The sequence below is a fragment of the Canis lupus genome, chromosome 18 (assembly GCF_011100685.1).
Source record: "Canis lupus familiaris isolate Mischka breed German Shepherd chromosome 18, alternate assembly UU_Cfam_GSD_1.0, whole genome shotgun sequence".
NCBI lineage: Eukaryota > Metazoa > Chordata > Mammalia > Carnivora > Canidae > Canis > Canis lupus.
Window position 1 is genome coordinate 40,094,421 of NC_049239.1, and position 21,738 is coordinate 40,116,158.

Sequence of the window (21,738 nt, forward strand, 5' to 3'; positions counted from 1 at the left end):
CAGTTCCCAAAGCATGAAATGCAGATAGAATGCTGAAAAATTGTGAGAGAGGAACTAAACAGAGAGAGAAGTGATTACAGTATGAGATTCTATAGCTGTATAAGGAAGTGTTAGTTTGCACCTATATTGACTATTCGTTGATCTTAGTGTTTTTAAAAATCATAACTTACTTCTTGTGATGACTATAGCTCAAATTATTTTGTGGCTTGATATTAAGAAGTAGATATTTTGATATTTACATTTTAAGTTAACCCAAAGTCACGGACATTTTGTGAGATGAGGTAAGAGTTTGTTATCAAAGCTGTTTTGCCATAAGAAGTCCCCAACCTAGATCATGGTTGTTGCTTGTGAAAGTACCTTTATGGGATATCCGAGTGGCTCAGTGGTTGAGTGTCTGCCTTTGACTCAGGGTGTGATCCCAGTTTGGGGATCAAGTCCTACATCCAACTCCCTGTGAAGAGCCTGCTTCTCCCTATGCCTATGTCCCTGCCTCTCTTTGTGTCTCTCATAAATAAATAAATAAATATTTTTTTTAAAAAAGTACCTTTTATATTGAAAGAGTCAAACCAATTCTGGACAGGTGCATAAAAAGAGAGTAGCAATTAGAGGCATAATTTATGGAAAGGTCTTAAGCTTTACAAGTAATAGTTCTGTTTAATACAAGGAAAAATATACTACAGACTTTAAATGAGACACAGATAGAAAAGGAGGGAGAGAGAGAATGAGTAGGAGAAGGAACCAGTATTAGGTTAAGAACCAATATATATGAGGGATATAAGAAGGATAATGGAGAATTATTCTGTGGTATAGTAGTTAAGTTTCTCTAAGTATGAGGAGACATGACCTATCACAGAAATCTCTATATTGTCTGCTGTTACCATATCTGCAGTAATTTCTACTTCGTTTTTGAATTGTTTCTTTGAAAGGAATTTTTTCTTTCCATGGAGATGGCTTGTGGAAATAGCCATTTTGAAAACAGAGATGATAGATGTGACTCATGACTTGGAGATAACTGGTGAAGCCTTATGGAAATGCAGGGAGATGGCATTAGCAGCTCAAACCAAACTTATCTAGACCTTAAGGGACAAGAAAATCTCCATTGGAAGCCTTACAATTCCTCTGTTTAACTTTTTTAAAAGAATGTATTTATTTACTTATTTATTTGAGAAAGAGAGAGAGAGAGAGAGATTGCATGCATGAACCAGGGGAGGGACAGACAGAGAGGGAGAGACTCTCAAGCTGACTTCATGCTGAGCACTGAGTCTGCATCAGCAGGACTCCATCACAGGACCCTGGGCTGAAATCAAGAGTCCGAAGTATAACCCATTGAGTCACCCAGATGCCCCCCTAATTTAAATTTTGAATTAAAACAAAATCAGGATTATGTGAATTTCTGTTATCTTTTAGATTATTGATATAGTGGAAAACATTTAATACTAGACATATTTCTTGGGACATAAATAAAATATTGGAACTTATGATCATGGTGCTTTGAAACAAAATGAGCTGCTGTGAAAATAGTCCTTCAGTAAGTTTTTGGGTCAAAATTTATGAGATGGATTTACTATGCTGAATTTGAGAAACTTGGATGGTTTTTCTTATTTTTGTGGTCTTGAAAGAATTCAGTGAGTGCCACCCAAGGTTTACACGCTTGGAATGCTTTCTGCATAGAACATCCCTATATACGGAGTAGGGTCAAAACTACCATTTCTTTGGCAGCTGCAGGAAGGGCTCTCTGATGCTGTTTGAAGTGTGTCCTAACTCTCACAGGTGCTGTCAGACCTTGTTTGGGACTATGTCTTGCATCTTCCCTCTCCCCTCATCACTAGGGGGATTTTGTTGTCACTGTCTGGACACAAATGCCATGGAACCTGCAGAACAATTAGGTAGGGGTAAGCTGGAAATACAGGTGACTTAGCATCTCACAGGATGTGAACTTTGACCAATTGGAGATCAATGTTGCCACATAAATTATTTTCCCTACCTTACTTTAAAGAAAAGTGGTACTGGGCTGATGTGCCTGCCTGGTTGGTTGAATGTGTGGATTCGTCATTTCTGATAAATGTGTACATGTGATATGTGAGTGTGTGTGTGCACATGTGTGCTTATATTTTGGAAACTTTGAACTGAATGCTTTTGGCTAATCATTCAAAGAGAACTTTTTGTATAGTTTGTTTAGTAGCTAACTATTATTAAAAGGGTAAAAAGTGTAAGCTTTTGAGAGACTATCCTATTGAGTACTAGTGAATGAGGCATGCAAGATTTTAGGTTGCCCAGTTTCATAAAATATATACATATAGATATTTGAATCAGAAAATGGGTCCCTTATCCTACCAAAGATGTCCAGAACCTGAGAATCTGGTACCTTTCATGGAAAAAGATTTTCAGATGTGATTAAGGTAAGGAACTCCAGATGGGGAGTGTCTCCTGGATTATATAGGCAAGACCAATGTAATCCCAAGAAGTAAAGGGAAGTGAGAAAGTAAGAGTCAGAGAGATGTGGCAGTGCAAGTAGAGGTCAGAGTTATGGGATCACTGTTTGGAAGGGGATGCCAAGTAAGGGATGAGGGCTGCCTCTACAAACTGGAAGAGGAAAAGAAACAGATTCTTCCATGGCAGTCCAAGAAGGAACACAGCCTGCTGACATCTTGATTTTAGCCTAATGAGACTTATTTTGAACTTCTGACCTCCAGAACTGTGAATGATAAGTTTCTATGTTTCACGTTACTGAGTCAGTGGCAATTTGTTATCATAGCACTGGGAAACTAATACAGGCGAAAATATAATTATTTTTACAAAATACATATATTTAAACCAAGTTAAAAGGTGGAAAACACTACCATTTTTATTCTTGACTTTAATCCATTTAATAAAATACATAGGATTGGTAGAAGTACAAATGTGAGTTTAGCCTTCTTGCTCCAATTCTGTTCACTGAACTATACTTAAAAAAATGGATTTGTGCTAAGAAATATGTTTTCCCAATTGTACATATGTAGGCTGGTGTAGACAAATAGAGCCCATAAGGAAAATCAGACAGGAAAACAAAATAAATGATCTATATTATACACTTTTATATTTATAAAGAATAAAACTTAAAAATCTTAAAGGCTAATGCTACCAAGATATTGTCAAATTTATCTGTGGAGACCAAGAATCTCCACCATACAGTGTGACTCTTCTGTTTTCAACAAGCTATTTTGCTTATTTACAACTAATTATGGAATTAGCTAATGAAACTGAGTGCCACAGTTCCTGTATTTACATTATTTCTGACTTACCTGAAAAGATCATAAATCTAATTTATTTCCAGGCATTGCCTTACCTCGAATGCCATGCCCCATACCACTTAGTAGATATTATATTTAGTAGTATTTTGCATGCACAGAATGACCAGGTTACAATAGCAAGCGTTAAGATTTTCTCATTGAAATCCATTGCATACTTAAATATTTATACCTCTGCATTTAACAGAGATTAGTTTTTCCAGGAGCAAATAAAACTCTTAAATGAAGACAATTGTAATTTTTAAATTTACATTAATTTGAAAGACTGGCAAGGGCTCTTTAGGAATCTCTTGAATGCATCCTTCACATCCTTGTTCCTTAGGCTGTAAATGAGGGGATTCAGCATTGGTATCACGAGAGTGTAGAAGACAGAGGCCATTTTATCAGTATCTAATGAGTGGTTGGTCCTTGGTTGCAAATACATAAAGAGAATGGTCCCATAGAACACAGTGACAGCCATCATGTGGGAGGCACAGGTGGAAAAGGCTTTTCTTCGGCCCTCTGAGGAACGTATCCTCAAAATGGCAAGGACAATGTGGAAGTAGGAGGTTAGAACAATAATCATGGAGAAAAACAAATTGGTCCCAGCAGAGGTAAACACCGCTGTTTCTGGAATGTAGGTATCAGAACAGGACAATGCCAACAAAGGGACAGTATCACAGTAAAAATGGTTGATGACATTGGAAGAGCAGTATGACACAGAGAACACACAGCAGGAGACCGTCAGTGCTGTGGTCAGACTGTAGAGGTATGTGAGGGACACCAGCAGAAGGCAGATCTGCGGAGATACCACCACCATGTAGAGCAGGGGGTTGCAAATAGCCACGTAGCGGTCGTAGGCCATTGCAGCCAGCATGAAAATCTCCCCCACGATAAAAACTAAGAAGCCACCCAGCTGGGCTGCACATCCATAGTAGGATATGGTTTTCTTTGAAGCCAAGAAGTTGACCAGCATCTTAGGGGCAATGACAGTAGAATCGCCAAGATTGATGATAGCCAAGTGCCTGAGGAAGAAGTACATGGGCGTTTGAAGCTGCGAGTCAACACTGGTGAGGGTGATGATGCCCAGGTTCCCTGCCATGGTGAGCCCATAGATCACCAGGAAAACAAAGAAGAGTGGCATCTGGAGGTCTGGGCGGTCTGAGACTCCCCTGAGAATGAACTCAGTCAGGTGGGTCAGGTTCCCTGAGGCCATTTAATTTGTTCTTCTCATCTTTTAATGGAGAAAATGGAAGGAGGTTAATAGATGGTCAAGTTAATTTTTTTCTGGTTCATGCTGGATAGTAGACTGTTTCTTTTAAATGGGACAATTTTTGTTCACATGTGGAAGTGTCAGAATTTAATTGTATTTCTCACAATCTTTTGCAAAATTCAGAAATAGAAACTTTCTAGAGACCAATTTTAGGTTGTTAGAACTGTTGTGCCAAGCTCTTCATTTTTCAACTGTTTTAGATATAATCTATATAACTTGAGTATCTATTAATCTATTATATTACATGTAGTGGTGTTTATTTACACACATTAGCATACTAATTATACTATACATGAATACGTATTTACATATGTACCCGTCTCTGTGTCTGCTTCCAGTGATAAGGTAGCTGTGTAACAGAAGTTGATGAGCCAGAGGGACTTCCAGTATCTTTGCCTTTTCCTTGGCTGCCTCTGGCTTTTCCTTTAGCCCATACCTTGTCATCATCCTGGGGAATTTTGTATTTCTGTGGGAAAGATACTTTGAGTATGCTGGATTTTTCCTTGTCAGTTTTGCCACACCTCAATAACCTTCTGATTCAGCTGCCCACCACCAGACCACACCTCAGTAATCTTCCTTCTCAGTGTTATTCAGAAACGGATTTATTTAAAGGAAGACAATTCTTTAGCCAAATACACTACTCCTTTCTGTCACTCTGCTATCTGCTCAGATGCTTTTCTATTATCATGGTCTGGCAGTCCTCTCTCTTTTTCCATCTTCCCATACCCTTTCCTTTAAATTCTTCAAAACCTGTTTTGAAGTTTTAAAAAGTATTACTTTTTAAAGTAATAAAGTTTGATTTACTCAAGTGTGATTACTTTGTTTTCCTTGTACAGAGAAATGAATATAGAAAAGTGCTAACATTATCCATTATGTGCTGTACTCTATGCCCAGAATAATGCAGGTTATTTCAAAATAATAATGTCGTTATTTTCCAGAGTGTCCTAGAAGACATATGGAATTATTTCTATGTCTGATAGGACAGTTGAGGCTCAATGAGATTAAATCATGGAAACAATCTGTGTGCAACATTGTTTAATGTTATGGTTTTATGGTTTTGCTTAATATGATTTGTTTGCTTGTCTGATTTGAATACATAAATCTCCTTCTACATGGAGTTCATAGCCAGGATGAGTACTAAGTGAAATTATTGGGTTTACCTACCTGTCCCAGAGATCTGTTGAGTCTCACTGCAAAGGTTCTGCAGGAGGCACGCCAAAGAGGTTTACAAGTGTCTGATGTCCCTGAAGGCCCACACACTGAAATAAGCTTCTTTACGGATTAAGTCCCTACACAGGAAAACAGGAATTCCCAGAGAAAACTTCTGATTCCCCAGGGAAAGAAGCCAACTATTGAAGTCTCCACACAATTACACTCGCAGAGTGAAAATGTCAAGAGAGCCTAGGGATGTGCTTAGATGATTCTACTGAGTATCAATCATGTGCAATGATTCCAACCTCTGTGTGTTTGTTTCTTTTGAATTGTCCTCCTGTAATGGTTGAGAGGTGTGGCTGCTGGCCCTGGAGTGGAGAAAATCCAACTCTTAGAAAGCACACGATTCTGGCCCCAATGTTCCATTTTAATATGAATACTGGGAATAGAACTGAAAGCAAAGCTTCTATTCTCATGTCAAAAACAAGCCCTAATGTACCTGTCATGAAATACAGATGACATACACCATAAATTCAAAATGTGCACGGTTTTAAGAAAACTAAAAGTCAGTTATTTTAGAGCCTTTTAGAAGGCACCCATCATATGCCTGGTCCTATTGCTGTTTTTTAATTAAGATTGTGTGATTGAAAATATATTTTTCATATAATCTTGTGATCTTTCCTCATGCATGTATAAATCTTGTAATTAAATATTGATAACAATTTTATTTTACTTGTGTGGTATTTTCTAGTCTGTAAACTTTATAAGAGTAAAGGATATATCTAAATAGTTTTCCTAAAAAAATAAAATTAAAAAAAATAAATAAATAGTTTTCCTTTGTAGTAATAACTTCTGAAATACTCAGGAAAGAGTAGGCGTTCAAAAATATTTGCTGAAAAAATATTTGCTGACTCTCTGTAGGAATGAATGATGGAGTTAAGAACAAGTGAGTATAATATCTATCTTTAAATTTTGAAATAAAATATGAGTTTAGTCTTCAGCTCTATCATTTATCTTTACTATGGTTTTAAGTTTGATGAAGAAGTATTGACCACTTATTCTCTAGAATATTCACTACTTTAGAGCAGGACGCACTGTTCCTTCTCATCTTGGTGTTCCTAATATCAAACTAGGGTGTGGCACATTCTGGACTTTATGTTTTGAAAGTAACAAAGTGTGGGTCATAAAGAGGAAATACTAAGATTTTTATACACCTTATGTTACCCGTGAAAATGAATTGAAATCCTTGAGGTCCTTTCGAGATCCCAAGATTCCACAGGAAGTTTGTATTGTTGCTTCCTCTGTAATATCATTTGTAGATTGTCTGTATGTGGCTAAAGTTCACTTGTACCCTGTTCAATCAACAGGACTTTATTCCCTGATGAGCTCTGCTAACTTCCCCATCTATTTAGCATGCCAACAATATAAAATTTAAAAAAATAGAAGTACTACTTTTACAGTTTCCATTCTCATTGATGCTTTATATAAGAGTTTGATCTCTCATTTAAAGCTTATTGTTTATTGCACAGGACGTATTGTCCATTTCTGAGGTTGTGAGTATGACACAAAATAAACTTACTTTGATTAAGCATATAAATTCTAAGACACAACAGTACCATCCCAGATGACAAAACTACACTTTTCAAAGTATTTGTAAGAAACACACACATGTCACCTACATATACATACACACACAAGATATGTGCAGGAAATGATATTACAGACACTGTAATATTTCCATGCTCTACCTGAAAGAATAGTTCTCTCTTACATAATTCATTGTTTTAAATTTGTAAATTAATTATACATAAGCTGAATATGCATTAATCCATTTCCCCCATTCCCTCTACCTCATGTAGTTAATAGTTATATATGACCTTTTTGGTTTTTCCAAATCTATTTATTGATTTTTATTGTGATAAGAAACATATCATGAGATCAATACCCTTGACCAATATTTAAGTATATAATACAGTAATGATGATTATAGCACAATATTTTATAACAAATCTCTACAACTCAATCATCTTGCAGAAGTGAAGCTTCCTACCAATTGAATACAATTGACTTTAATGGACACATTAGCCAGCTTTGTTTTGTTTTGTTTTTTTAGAAAGAAGGGTAAGAGAGAGATGGAAAGAAATATTTATTCCCCCCCCCAGATTATTTATTTATTTATTTATTTACTCATGAGAAACACAGAGAGAGGCAACATAGGCAGAGGGAGAAGCAGGATCCTGCAGCGAGCACAAAACAGGACTCAATCCCAGAACCCCGGGATCACAACCTGAGCCAAGGCAGACACTCAAACACTGAGCTACCCAGGTGTCCCACAGTCCCACATTAGCCACATTAGCCATTTGATTGACTTTCACCATAGAATGCCTTTTTCTTGTAAATTTGAATCTCCTTTTTACCCTTTCATCCTTCTATTAATCCTGGTCTGATCCCATCTCGTTATCTGTTTTGGCACATTTAAATCTTATCTACACTGTGCCATTCATATGCAGGTTTTTACTGGTTACCTATTTATGAATTTACCTCAATAAATGACATAATTTTGCAGGTATTTAAATTAATGTATATTATATGCCAAATGTCTCTTTCTGCAAGTTGACTTAGAAATAGGACAGGTACAGATGCCTGGGAGGCTCAGCGGTTGAGCATCTATCTGCCTTTGGCTCGGCGCATGGTCCCAGGGTCCTGACATTGAGTCTCACATTGGGCTCCCTACAGGGAACCAGCTTCTCCCTCTGCCTATGTCTCTGCCTCTCTCTGTGTCTGTCATGAATAAATAAATAAAATCTTTAAAAAAAAAAAGTAGGACAGATGTAGAAGTCAATCTCTAAATATTTACTGAATTCATCTAGTTTTGCTTTTCCTTTGAAGGAATACATAACAAAGTTTAATGCTGATAGGAACCACATGTTATGATCAATTAAGAGAAGATATTGCATAAATTCTCCCACATCCTTTGTCTGAATATTTGACATTTTGTTCTTCAAGCTATGGATCAAGGGATTCAGTGTGGGTATTAGAAGGGTCAAAATAGGGACACCACTTTCAATATCAAAGGAATGTCTGGACTTGGGTTGCACATACATAAATATCAAAGTCCCATAGGACACTGTGGCCACTCTCAGGTGAGACCCATAGGTGGGAAAAGCCTTGTGTCTACCCTCTGGTGAGTTCAACCTATGATGGCTAGCAGGATCACCAGGTAAGACACAGAACTATGAGAAGGAGAAAAAATCCAATTAAAAACTGAGAAAATAAAAAAATCATCAATTCAATTTTATGCATATTTGAGCAGAGCAAAGATAACAAGGGGAGACTGTCATAGTCTAAATGACTGATGATATTGTGGCCACAGAAGCATATGTATTTCTTTTGTCTGCCTTTGTCAGGTGATGTGTTGTTATAGGTAGTTCTAGATTGCTCATTCTCATGTCTGTGGACAGATCCATTTTATGAATACATCACAAATTAGTTATTCATTGTGCTCTGATAAAATGTTAGAATTGGTCTCAATTTGTAGTTTTATGACTAGGGATATAAATATTCCATTTCATCTGATTTTGGTGAGCATGAAGCTTACTTTTTCACATCGTTGGGCTATAAAAAATTAAATTTGGATTTTTGTAATATATTCATGAAAGAGAATTATTTAGACATTATAAAAAATATTGCCCTGATACACAGACACATTTCCTGAAAATGGTAGTTAAAAACAGCTACTCCCACAGCCTTCATATCCACACTACTATTTAATCGAGATCAGTTTAATCTTGGATGTATTTCTATTTGGGTATATCCTTCATACTGAAATTTTTGAGTAGTAAGATATACATATCATCATTAATAAATACTACCTGATGAGTTTGCAGTGTTTATATTGATGTGCACTCCTATTAGAAGTGCAAATACTTATGGTTGCTTAATATCCTTGTCTACATTCAGTATTTTCCATCATTTTCTTTCTTGCCTGTGAAAATGTGCATGGCATCATTGTGGTTTTAGTTTGTATTATTCTAATGTGGAATGCAGTTGAAAGCCTTATATTTCTTTAATGGCAATTTAGATATTTTCTTTGAAATATGATTGTTAATAATATCATTTGTCACCTTTGTATTGTATTTCATATAAATTCTTTATGGATTTGTAAGAGGTACATTTATGTTTGGAATATGAGTCCCTTCTCAGCTCTTTGTCTGATTCTGTAGGTATGATAAAAGTATCCTCTTCCACTATGAGAGTTTATTTTTATCATAATTAATTTTTTAAGATTTTATTTATTTATTCATGAGAGACAGAGAGAGAGGCTGAGGCATAGGCAGAAGGAGAAGCAGGTTTCAAGTGGGGAGCCCGATGTGGGACTCCATCCCAGGGCCCTTAGGGTCACAAGCTGAGCCAAAGGGAGATTTTCAACCACTGAGCCACCCAGGTACCCTTCACATTATTAATTTTAGCCAACAGAATTTCTTAAGATAGTTCAATTGATCATTTTAAATCTTAGATAGCTATTGGTTTTTGTATTCTGTTTAAAATGATGTACATGTTTAATATCACAAATATGTCCCACTATGTTTCCTTTTAAACGCTGTTTGCATTTCACAGTTAGATCTTTAATCCAAGTAGAAGTGAGTCTGCATAGGGTCTGGTTACAAGTCCAGATTCTTTTCCTCTCTCCCCCAAATGAATATACAAATTACCTAATAGCATCTATTGAAAAGGATCATTCTTTCTCATTTAGAAAACAGTGATGAATCTATCATAAGTTAGGTCACAATCTATGCATGGATCTGTTTCTAATATCACTCTTGTATTCCATTGATCAATTAGTCTGATTTCTGGAGAAGACTTTCTTTCTTTCTTTTATTGGAGTATAGTTGACACACAATGTCACATTCATTTCAGAAATCCAACACAGTTAATGAACATGTTTATACATTCTATTGTACTCACTGCAAGGGTGGCTACCACCTGTCACCATGCCGTGCTATTACAATACTATTGACTGTATTTCCTATGCTGTACCTTATGCCCCATAACTTACTCATTCCATAACTGGAAGTTTGTGTCTTCCCCTCCCCCTTCCCATTTATCTCATACCCATTTATCCCTACCCTCTGGCAAGTATCAGTTTGTTGTTGGTATTTATGGGTCTGTTTCTGCTTTTTGTTGGTTTATTTGTTTTGTTTTTAGATTTCTTAAGTGAATTCAAAATGTATTTCTATTTGTCTGATTTGTTTCTCTCAGTATAATACCCTCTATGTCCATCCGTGTCATCACAAATGGCAAGATCTCATCCTTTCTTTTTTAAAAACTTTTGTATATTCTTTTATTGGAGTTCGATTTGCCAACATATACTATAGCACCCAGTGCTTATCCTATCAAGTGCCCCCCTTAGTGCCTGTCACCCAGTCACCCCATCCCCCTGCTCAACTCCTCTTTCACTATCCCTTGTTCATTTCCCAGAGTTAGGAGTCTCTCATGTTTTGCCACCCTCTCTGATTTTTCCCACTCAATTTCAGTCCTTTCTGCTGATCCATTTCACTATTTTTTTTATATTCCCTGTATGAGTGAAACACAAAAGCATAAGATACCTATGAATAAACCTAACCAAAGAGATAAAGGATCTATCCCCTAAACACTACAGAACACTTATGAAAGGAATTGAGGAAGACACAAAGAAGTGGAAAAATATTCCATGCTCATGGATTGGGAGAATTAATATTGTGAAAATGTCAATGTTACCCAGGACAATTTACACGTTCAATGCAATCCCTATCAAAATACCACGGACTTTCTTCAGAGAGTTGGAACAAATCATCTTAAGATTTGTGTGGAGTCAGAAAAGACCCCAAATAGCCAGGGAAATATTAAAAAGAAAATCATAGCTGAGGGCATCACAGTGCCAGATTTCAAGTTGTACTACAAAGCTCTGATCATCAAGACAGTGTGGCACTGGCACAAAAACAGACACATAGATCAATGGAACAGAATAAAGAATCCAGAAATGGGCCCTCAACTCTATGGTCAACTAATATTCCACAAAGCAGGAAAGACTATGCACTGGAAAAAGTCTCTTCAATAAATGCTGCCATGTGGACAGCCACATGCAGAAGAATGAAACTAGACCATTCTCTTACACTATACACAAAGATAAACTCAAAATGGATGAAAGATCTAAATGTGAGACAAGATTCCTTCAAAATCCTAGAGGAGAGCAAGGCAACACCCTTTATGAACTTGGCCACAGCAACTTCTTGCAAGATACATCTATGAAGGCAAGGGAAACAAAAGCAAAAATGAATTATAGGGACTTCATCAAGATAAAAAGTTTCTGCACAGCAAAATAGTCAACAAAACTTAAAGACAACCTACAGAATGGGAGAAGATATTTGCAAATGACCTATCAGATAAAGGGCTAGTATCCAAGGTCTATAAAGAACTTCTTAAACTCAACAGCAAAGAAACAAACAATCCAATCATGCAACGGGCAAAAGACATGAACAGAAATTTCACCAAAGAAGACCTACGCATGGCCAACAATCCCATGAGAAAATGCTCTGAATCACGGGCCATCAGAGAAATACAAATCAAAGCCACAATGAGATACCACCTCACACCAGTGAGAATGGGGAAAATTAACAAAACAGGAAACAACAAATGTTGGAGAGGATGTGGAGACAGGGGAACCCTCTCGCACTGTTGGTGGGAATGTGAACTGGTACCACCACTCTGGAAAACTGTGTGGAGGTTCCTCAAAGAGTTAAAAATAGAACTGCCTTATGACCCAGCAATTGCACTGCCGGGGATTTACCACAAAGATACAGATGCAGTGAAAGACCGAGACACCTGCACTCCAATATTTATAGCAGCAATGTCCACAGTAGTGAAACTGTGGAAGTAGCCTCAGTTTCCATTGAAAGATGAATGGATAAAGAAGATGTGTAGATAGATGATAGATAGATAGATAGATAGATAGATAGATAGATAGATAGATAGATGATAGATAGATAGTAGAATATATATATAATAGAATATATTATATATAATATATATATAATAGAATATTACTCAGTCATTAGATCTCTTCCTTTTATACGACCGAATAGTATCCCATTCTATACATATTCCACATATTCTTTTTTTAAAGATTTTATTTATTTATTCATAAGAAACACAGAGAGGAGAGAGAGAGAGAGAGGCAGAGACACAGGCAGAGGGAGAAGCAGGCTCCATGCAGGGAACCTGACTTGGGCCTCCATCCAGTGTCTCCAGGATCACACCGTGGGCTGAAGGCGGAGCTAAACCACTGAGCTACCTGGGCTGCCCTCCACATCTTATTTACCCAATCATCTATCAAAGGCTATTTGGGTTCCTTCTGTATCATGGATACTGTAAATAATATTGCAATGGACATAAGAATGTACATATCCTTTCAAATTAGCATCTTTATGTTCTTTGGCTAAATACACAGAATGAAATTACTCGATCATATGGTATTTCTATTTTTAAATTTTAGAGGAACATCTATATTACTCCTTAGGGACTATGACAACTAGGAAAATGTTTTCTTAATTACTAAACCTTTGATACAGGTAATGAGGGCAGCAGGGGTGGCTCAGCAGTTTAGCGCCACCTTCAGCCCAGGGCATGATCCTGGAGACCCTGGATGGAGTCCCCACATTGGGTTCCCTGCATGGAGCCTGCTTCTCCTTCTGCTTGTCTCTCTCTCTCTCTCTCTCTCTCTGTGTCTCTCATGAATAAATAAATAAAAATCTTTAAGAAAAAGAAAAGAAGGGATCCCTGGGTGGCGCAGCAGTTTGGCGCCTGCCTTTGGCCCAGGGCGCAATCCTGGAGACCCGGGATCGAATCCCATGTCAGGGTCCCGGTGCATGGAGCCTGCTTCTCCCTCTGCCTATGTCTCTGCCTCTCTCTCTCTGTGACTATCATAAATAAATAAAAATTAAAAAAAAATATATATATATTAAAAACATTGGCCCTTATGTTAAAAAAAAAAGAAAAAAAAGAAAAAGAAAAGAAATAGGTAATGAAATCTGGTAGTGGAACTCCTGCCACTTTATTTTCTTTCTTCTAGACTATCTTTATATTTTAGGCATTTTGCCTTTCTGAGTAAATTTTAGAGTCAGCTCCATCATTCTAAAAGAAAGAAGAAAAGACAAAGAAGGAATGAAGAAATGAAGGAAGAATTAAAAAATTAAAATAGTTCAAAAAATAATTTTAAAACCTAATCTAGTTTTACAAAAGACATTCATAACTTTTTTGGGAATACCTCTATGTTCTTTCTTCTTCTAAGATAGTCTAGATCCTTTGCATTTACACATGATTTTTAAAATAAACCTGAGTATCCAAAATACTGTTGGATTTTGAATGTCACTGTATTAAATGCATTGAATAATTTAGGGGAAACTAACCACAATGACATTTATTCATCCAAACAATGTTATGGTATATGTAACATTATGTCTTCCTTAATAATTCAAGGTTTTGTAGTTTCCAGCAGGAAAATAATGCCAATCCTTCACTAAAATTTTTCTAAGGTATTATACAGTTTTATTTCAATTAAATTTTTAGTTTAAAATTATATTTTTATGTTTTTTTTTGCTAAGTTGTAGTAAAAAAAACAAAAACATAAAAACCTCAGATGTCTTAAATGCTGACCTTATATGCACCAATCTAGCAAAACTCAGGTATTATTTCTAATGTTTCAGAAATAAGCAATTTTGAATTGTTGCTGTACACATTTATGCTACCTAAAATAATCACATTTTTATTTCTGCTTTCCTAAGCATACACAGGTTCACATATCAACACGTAACAGACTGAGATGCAACCCACCACAATGGGATAAAGTTAAAGTGTTGGTACTTAAGGCAGACATTGTTGATTATTCATTGATGTGCATATTCCTTACACAAAGAACATTAAGTTCCATCTTCTCTGTGCCATATGCCAGTATGGTGGGCATATTTATTTCATATCTAATAAAAGACATAAAACAACTATGAAAAAGAGATTATCACGGTGTGATGTATTTAAAAGAAAACAAACAGAGCAAACCAAAACTTGCCTTCAGTTGCAAAATAAGTACTTGGTACTGTGGAAACAGTGGTCTGGACTTGTCTTAGCACTTAAACCAAAGCTGGCATGAGAAGAATGATCACTACTGGAATACCTATGAGTTGAAAACAGGAAAAGCATTTCTAGCTTTCCACGACTTCTACACATTACTCCTTTCTAAGGCCAATGACATGTCCTAAACAGAAGTCTGTACCTATTTTATTACAGGTAGTGCCTATATTGAACTCTACATAGGTGGTTTATGCAGGTTTTTCCATATTCTATGCAGGGCATCTTTTACCTCTTTGTTCCTTAGGCTGTAGATCATGGGATTCAGCATAGGGATTATCAAAGTGTAAAATATAGAGGCAATTTTATCAGTATCAAAGGAATGACTGGATTTGGGCTGCACGTACATGAAGAAGAGAGTGACATACAATACAACAACCACCGTCAGGTGGGATCCACAGGTGGAGAAGGCCTTGTGCCTGCCCTCTGTGGAGTTCATCCTCAGGATGGCCATAAGGATGAGGATGTAGGACACAAGCACTATGAGAAGGGAGGAAATCAAATTAAATGCTGAAAAGATCAGTATTATCAACTCAATGTCACGTGTGCTTGAACACAGCAAAGTTAACAAAGGAAGATTGTCACAGTAAAAATGTCTAATGACATTATGTCCACAGAAGGATGCCATAAAAATCTTGATGGTGATTATCAGAGAGAGACAGGAACTGTAGACATAAGGGATTGCTACTAGCACCCAGCACGCCCTTTGTGACATAACAACGGTGTAGAGCAGAGGGTTACAGATGGCCACATAGCGGTCATAGGCCATTGCTGACAGAATGAACAGCTCACTGATGATGAACAAGATGAAGAAAGCCAGCTGGGTAGCGCACCAGTTATAGGGGATGGTATTTTGATCAGCTACAAAATTTACTAACATTTTGGGTGCCACAGCTGATGAGTAGCCAAGATCAATGAAAGCCAGGTGTCTGAGGAAGAAGTACATGGGTGTTTGGAGCCTGGAGTCCACCTTGGTGAGGATGATCATGCCCAGGTTGCCCACCACTGAAACTGTGTAGATGATGAGGAAAAGCCCAAAGAAGAGAGCCTGCAGCTCAGGATGGTCGGTGATTCCCATTAGGATGAATTCTGTTAACACTGTTAGATTTTGTCTGTTCATCCAGGTCATTAAGCGAAATTGCTGTGGGAACAACCATCACAAGAGTCATTGGGTATCAGGAGACAACATCTGTGGATCAGATTGGTCCAATTTTTTAGATGGGTTGATTTAAATAAGACTCACCTCCATCACTGAACCTGGCACCAAAAATAAGAGGTGTTGGCAGCGGCGGTGCCTGTGGAGATGCCCGGAGACTGCAAGATTTCCCAGAATTACCTCTTTCAGCTTGCTAAAGAAGAAGTAGGAGAGAGAGCTTAGTTTTAAGGTTGTTCAGTGGACTGATATAGGCAAGTTGGCAAAGAGTACGGTCCCTAAGTCACCTGTCCCCACCAACTTACCTAGATAACTTTCAAATCATCCTGAAAACCTACAAATTCAGCCTGAGATTTAAAGAGACAACAGCTGAAATGCTACAGTGAGGAGAGTTTGTGCTTCTATCAAGGTAGGAAGATGGACAAAAAAATAAAGAAATAAAAAGGCATCCAAGGGGGAGGGGCCCTGCGAGGAGCTAAGGAGCTAAGGCAGAGCGGCAAGTGTCCCCTGGACAGAAAAGCCCAGGCCCGGAGAAGCAGGAGCTTCACCAATCTTCCCAGATGGAAAGGCGCTAGCAGGGACCTCGGGCAGGATCCCAGGAGGGGCGGGGATGCCCTCCGGCTCCCAGGGGCACTAACAGAGGACCTGTGTCCAGGGGAGAGAGTCCCACACACCTCGGCCGAGCTCCCTAAAGAGCTGCAGCACGCCCGGCAGGGGGCCCGGGAGCAGCTCAGAGGCAGCTCCGCAGGGAGGGGGCTGCGACCCTGGAGCCCAGGCCACCGGGGGACACAGCCCTGGATCCGGCACTTCCCCGGGACAGGCAGAGGCCAGGAGGACACAGGGCAGCAAGGACACTCCTGCGGCAGGGTGCCCTGAGCTGTGCAGGTCAGCGCCTCCCACCCCTGGAGCATACTAGGACCCTGTGGACTGGGAGCTGCAGTAGTTACTGTGGGAGCTGACTCCAGGGCTGGAGAGCTAGCCACCACCACTGTTTTTGTTCCTCCTGGTGTCACCTTGTACCTGGGACTGAGCAGGGGCCCCACAGGATAGACAGCTCCCACTGAGCCATGCACCTGGTAGGGGGCTGGGCAGCTCCCCCAGGTGTACACATCTCAGAATCAGCACAGCACTCCCCTCCCCCAGAAGACCAGCTGGAACAACAAGGGAAGAGAAAGTTCTTAACCAAGCAGCGCTGGAAAGTTCCAGGGGAAGTCGAGGGATTTATAGTATATAGAATCAGAGGATACTCTCCTTTGTTTTTTGTTTTCTGTTTGTTTCCCCCTCCCTATTTTTTCTCTCATTTTCTCCTTTTTCCAGTACAACTTGTTTTTGGCCACTCTGCGCTGAGCAAAATGACTAGAAGGAAAAACTCACCACAAAAGAAAGAATCAGAAACAGGACTCTCTGCCACAGAGTTACAAAATTTGGATTACAATTCAATGTCAGAAAGCCAATTCAGAAGCACAATTATAAAGCTACTGGTGGCTCTAAAAAAAAGCATAAAGGATTCAGGAGACTTCATGACTGCAGAATTTAGATCTAATCAGAAATTAGATCTAATCTAACTTTAAAATCAATTAAATGAGATGCAATCCAAACTGGAGGTCTTAACAATGAGGGTTAACGAGGTAGAAGAACAAGTGAGTGACATAGAAGACAAGTTTATGGCAAGGAAGGAAGCTGAGGAAAAAAGAGAAAAACATTAAAAGATCATGAGAATAGGTTAAGGGAAATAAATGACAGCCTCAGAAGGAAAAATCTACATTTAATTGGGATTCCAGAGGGTGCCGAAAGAGACAGAGGATCAGAAAGTGTATTTGAACAAATCATACCTGAGAACTTCCCTACCTTGGGAAGGGAAACAGGCATTCATATCCAGGAGATAGAGAGATCCCCCCCTAAAATCAATAAAAACTGCTCAACACCTCGACATTTAATAGTGAAACTTACAGATTCCAAAGATGAAGAGAAGATCTTTAAAGCAGCAAGAGATCCCTAACCTTTATGGGGAGAAGTATTAGGTTAACAGCAGACCTCTCCACAGAGACCTGGCAGGCCAGAAAGGGCTGGCAGGATATATTCAGGGTCCTAAATGAGAAGAACCTGCAGCCAAGAATACTTTATCCAGCAAGGCTTTCATTCAGAATAGAAGGAGTGATAAAGAGCTTCCAAGATAGACAGAAACTGAAAGAATATGTGACCACCAAACCAGCTCTGCAAGAAATATTACGGGGGACTCTGTAAAAGAAAGAGGAAGACCAAGAAAACAATCCACGAAAACAGGGACTGAATAGGTATCAGGATGACACTAAATTTATATCTTTCAATAATAACTCTGAATGTGAATGGGCTTAATGACCCCATCAAAAGGCACAGGGTTTCAGACTAGATAAAAAAGCAAGACCCATCTATTTTCAGTCTACAAGAGACTCATTTTAGATAGAAGGACACATATAGCCTGAAAATAAAAGGTTGGAGAACCATTTACCATTCAGATAATCCTCAAAAGAAAGCAGGGGTAGCCATTCTTATATCAGATAAATTAAAGTTTATCCCAAAGACTGTAGTAAGAGATGAAGAGGGACACTATATCATACTTAAAGGATTTATCCAACAAGATGACCTAACAATCTTCAATATTTATGCCCCAAATGTGGGAGCTACCAAGTATATCGATCAATTAATAAACAAAGTTGAGACATACTTAGATAATAATACACTTATACTTGATGATTTCAATGTAGTGCTTTCTACAATCTACAGATATTCTAAGCACAACATCTCCAAAGAAACAAGAGTTTTAAATGATACACTGGACCAGATGGATTTCACCGATATTTACAGAACTTTACATCCAAATGCAACTGAATACACATTCTTCTCAAGTGCACGTGGAACTTTCTTCAGAATAGACCACATACTGGGTCACAAATCAGGTCTTAAATGATACCAAAAGATTGGGATTGTACCCTGCATATTTTCAAACCATCATGCTTTGAAACTAAAACTAAATCACAAGAAGAAGTTTGGAAGGATTTCAAACACATAGAGGATCATCCTGCTAAAAGATGAAAGTGTCAACCAGGAAACTAGAGAAGAATTTAAAAGATTCATGGAAACTAGTGAGAATGAAGATACAACCATTCAAAATCTTTGGGATGCAGCAAAAGCAGTCCTTAGGGTGGGGGATATATCACAATACAAGCATCCATCCAAAAACTAGAAAGAATTCAAATACAAAAGCTAACGTTGCTCCTAAAGGAGCTAGAGAAGGAACAACAAATGAAACCTTCACCCAGCAGAAAAAGAGAGTTAATAAAGATTCGAGCAGAACTCAATGAAATAGAGACCAGAAGAACTGTGGAACAGATCAACAAAACGAGGAGTTGGTTCTTTGAAAGAATTCATAAAATAGATAAACTATTAGCCAGCCTTATTAAAAATAATAGAGAAAAGACTCAAATTAATAAAATCATGAATGAGAAAGAAGAGATCACCACCAATACCAAGGAAATATAAACAATTTTAAAGACTTATTGTGAGCAGCTATATGCCAATAAACTAGGAAATCTAGAAGTAATGGACGCATTTCTAGAAAACCACAAACTACCAAAACTGAAACAAGAAGAAATAGAAAACCTGACCAGGCCAATAACCAGGGAGGAAATTGAAGCAGTCATCAAAAACCGCCCAAGACACAAAAGTTCAGGGCCAGATGGCTTCCCAGGGGTATTCTATCAAATGTTTAAAGAAGAATCCATACCTATTCTACTAAAGCTGTTCTGAAAGAAAGAGATGGAGTACCTCTAAACTCATTCTATGAGGCCAGCATCACGTCAATTCCAAAACCAGACAAAGACCCCAAAAAGGAGAATTATAGATCAATATCCCAGATGAACACAGATGCAAACATTCTCAATAAGATACTAGCCAATAGGATCCAATAGTACATTAAGAAGATTATTCACCACGACCAAGTGGGATTTATCACCGGGATGCAAGGCTGGTTCAACACTCATAAAGCAATCAATGTGATTCATCATATCAGCAAGAGATAAAACAAGAACCATATGATCCTCTCAATAGATGCAGAGAAAGCATTTGACAAAATACAGCATCCATTCCTGATAAAAACTCTTCAGAGTGTAGGGATAGAGGGAACATTCCTCAGCATCTTAAAAGCCATCTACGACAAGCCCACAGCAAATATCATTCTCAATGGGGAAACACTCGGAGCCTTTCCCCTAAGATCAGGAACACGACAGGGATCTCCACTCTCACCACTGCTATTCAACATAGGACTAGAAGTCCTAGCTTCAGCAATCAGACAACAAAAAGAAATAAAAGGCATTTAAATTGACAAAGAAGAAGTCAAACTATCCCTCCTCGCAGATGACATGATACTGTACATAGAAAACCCAAAAGACTCCACCCCAAGATTGCTAGAACTCATACAGCAATTTGGCAGTGTGGCAGGATACAAAATCAATGCCCAGAAATCAGTGGTAGTTCTATACACTAATAATGAGACTGAAGAAAGAGAAATTAAGGAGTCAATCCCATTTACAATTGCACCCAAAAGCATAAGATAACTAGGAATAAACCTAATCAAAGAGGTAAAGTATCTATACCCTAAAAACTATAGAACACTCCTGAAAGAAATTGAGGAAGACACAAAGAGATGGAAAAATATTCCATGCTCATGGATTGGCAGAATTAATATTGTGAAAATGTCAATGTTACCCAGGGCAATTTACACGTTTATTGCAATCCCTATAAAAATACCATGGACTTTCTTCAGAGAGTTGGAACAAATCACCTTAATATTTATGTGGAATCAGAAAAGACCCCGAATAGCCAAGGGAATATTAAAAAAGAAAACCATAGCTGAGGGCATCACAATGCCAGATGTCAGGTTGTACTACAAAGCTGTGGTCATCAAGACAGTGTGGTACTGGCACAAAAACAGACACATAGATCAATGGAACAGAATAAAGAATCCAGAAGTGGACCCTCAACTTTATGGTCAACTAATATTCAACAAAGGATAAAAGACTATCCATTGGAAGAAAGACAGTCTCTTCAATAAATGGTGCTGGGAAAATTGGACATCCACATGCAGAAGAATGAAACTAGACCACTCTCTTTCACCATACACAAAGATAAACTCAAAATGGATGAACGATCTAAATGTGAGACAAGATTCCATCAGAATACTAGAGAACACAGGCAACACCCTTTTTGAACTTGGCCACAGCAACTTCTTGCAAGATACATCCATGAAGGCAAGGGAAACAAGAGCAAAAATGAACTATTGGGACTTCATCAAGATAAGAAGCTTCTGCACAGCAAAGGATACAGTCAACATAACTAAAAGACAACCTACAGAATGGGAGAAGACATTTGCAAATGATGTATCAGATAATGGGCTAGTTTCCAAGATCTATAAAGAACTTATTAAACTCAACAGCAAAGAAACATACAATCCAATCATGAAATGGGCAAAAGACATGAACAGAAATTTCACCAATGAAGACATAGACATGGCCAAAAAGCACATGAGAAAATGCTCCACATCACTTGCCATCAGGGAAATACAAATCAAAGCCACAATGAGATACCACCTCACACCAGTGAAAATGGGGAAATGTAACCAGACAGGAAACAATAAATGTTGTTTGGATGTGGAGAATGGAGAACCCTCTTGCACTATTGGTGGGAATGTGAACTGGTGC

The 21,738-nt window shown here is 38.1% G+C and overlaps 2 protein-coding genes across 2 annotated transcripts; both read right to left on the reverse strand.

The window, feature by feature from the left end:
• Nucleotides 1–3,534: 3,534 nt before the first annotated feature.
• On the reverse strand, nucleotides 3,535–4,482 carry OR8J2B (olfactory receptor family 8 subfamily J member 2B). Its single transcript, NM_001388518.1, has one exon. The coding sequence runs from the start codon at nucleotides 4,480–4,482 to the stop codon at nucleotides 3,535–3,537; it is 948 nt and encodes a 315-aa protein (NP_001375447.1).
• A 10,546-nt stretch (nucleotides 4,483–15,028) lies between these two features.
• Nucleotides 15,029–15,979, reverse strand: OR8K71 (olfactory receptor family 8 subfamily K member 71). Its single transcript, NM_001389163.1, has one exon. It carries the CDS (start codon nucleotides 15,977–15,979, stop codon nucleotides 15,029–15,031), a length of 951 nt encoding a protein of 316 aa, NP_001376092.1.
• Between the last annotated feature and the right edge of the window lie 5,759 nt (nucleotides 15,980–21,738).

Coding starts and splice junctions, on each gene's coding strand:
- OR8J2B (NM_001388518.1), bottom strand. CDS start 4,482: ATGGCCTCAGGGAACCTGACCCACCTGACTGAGTTCATTCTCAGGGGA.
- OR8K71 (NM_001389163.1), bottom strand. CDS start 15,979: ATGACCTGGATGAACAGACAAAATCTAACAGTGTTAACAGAATTCATC.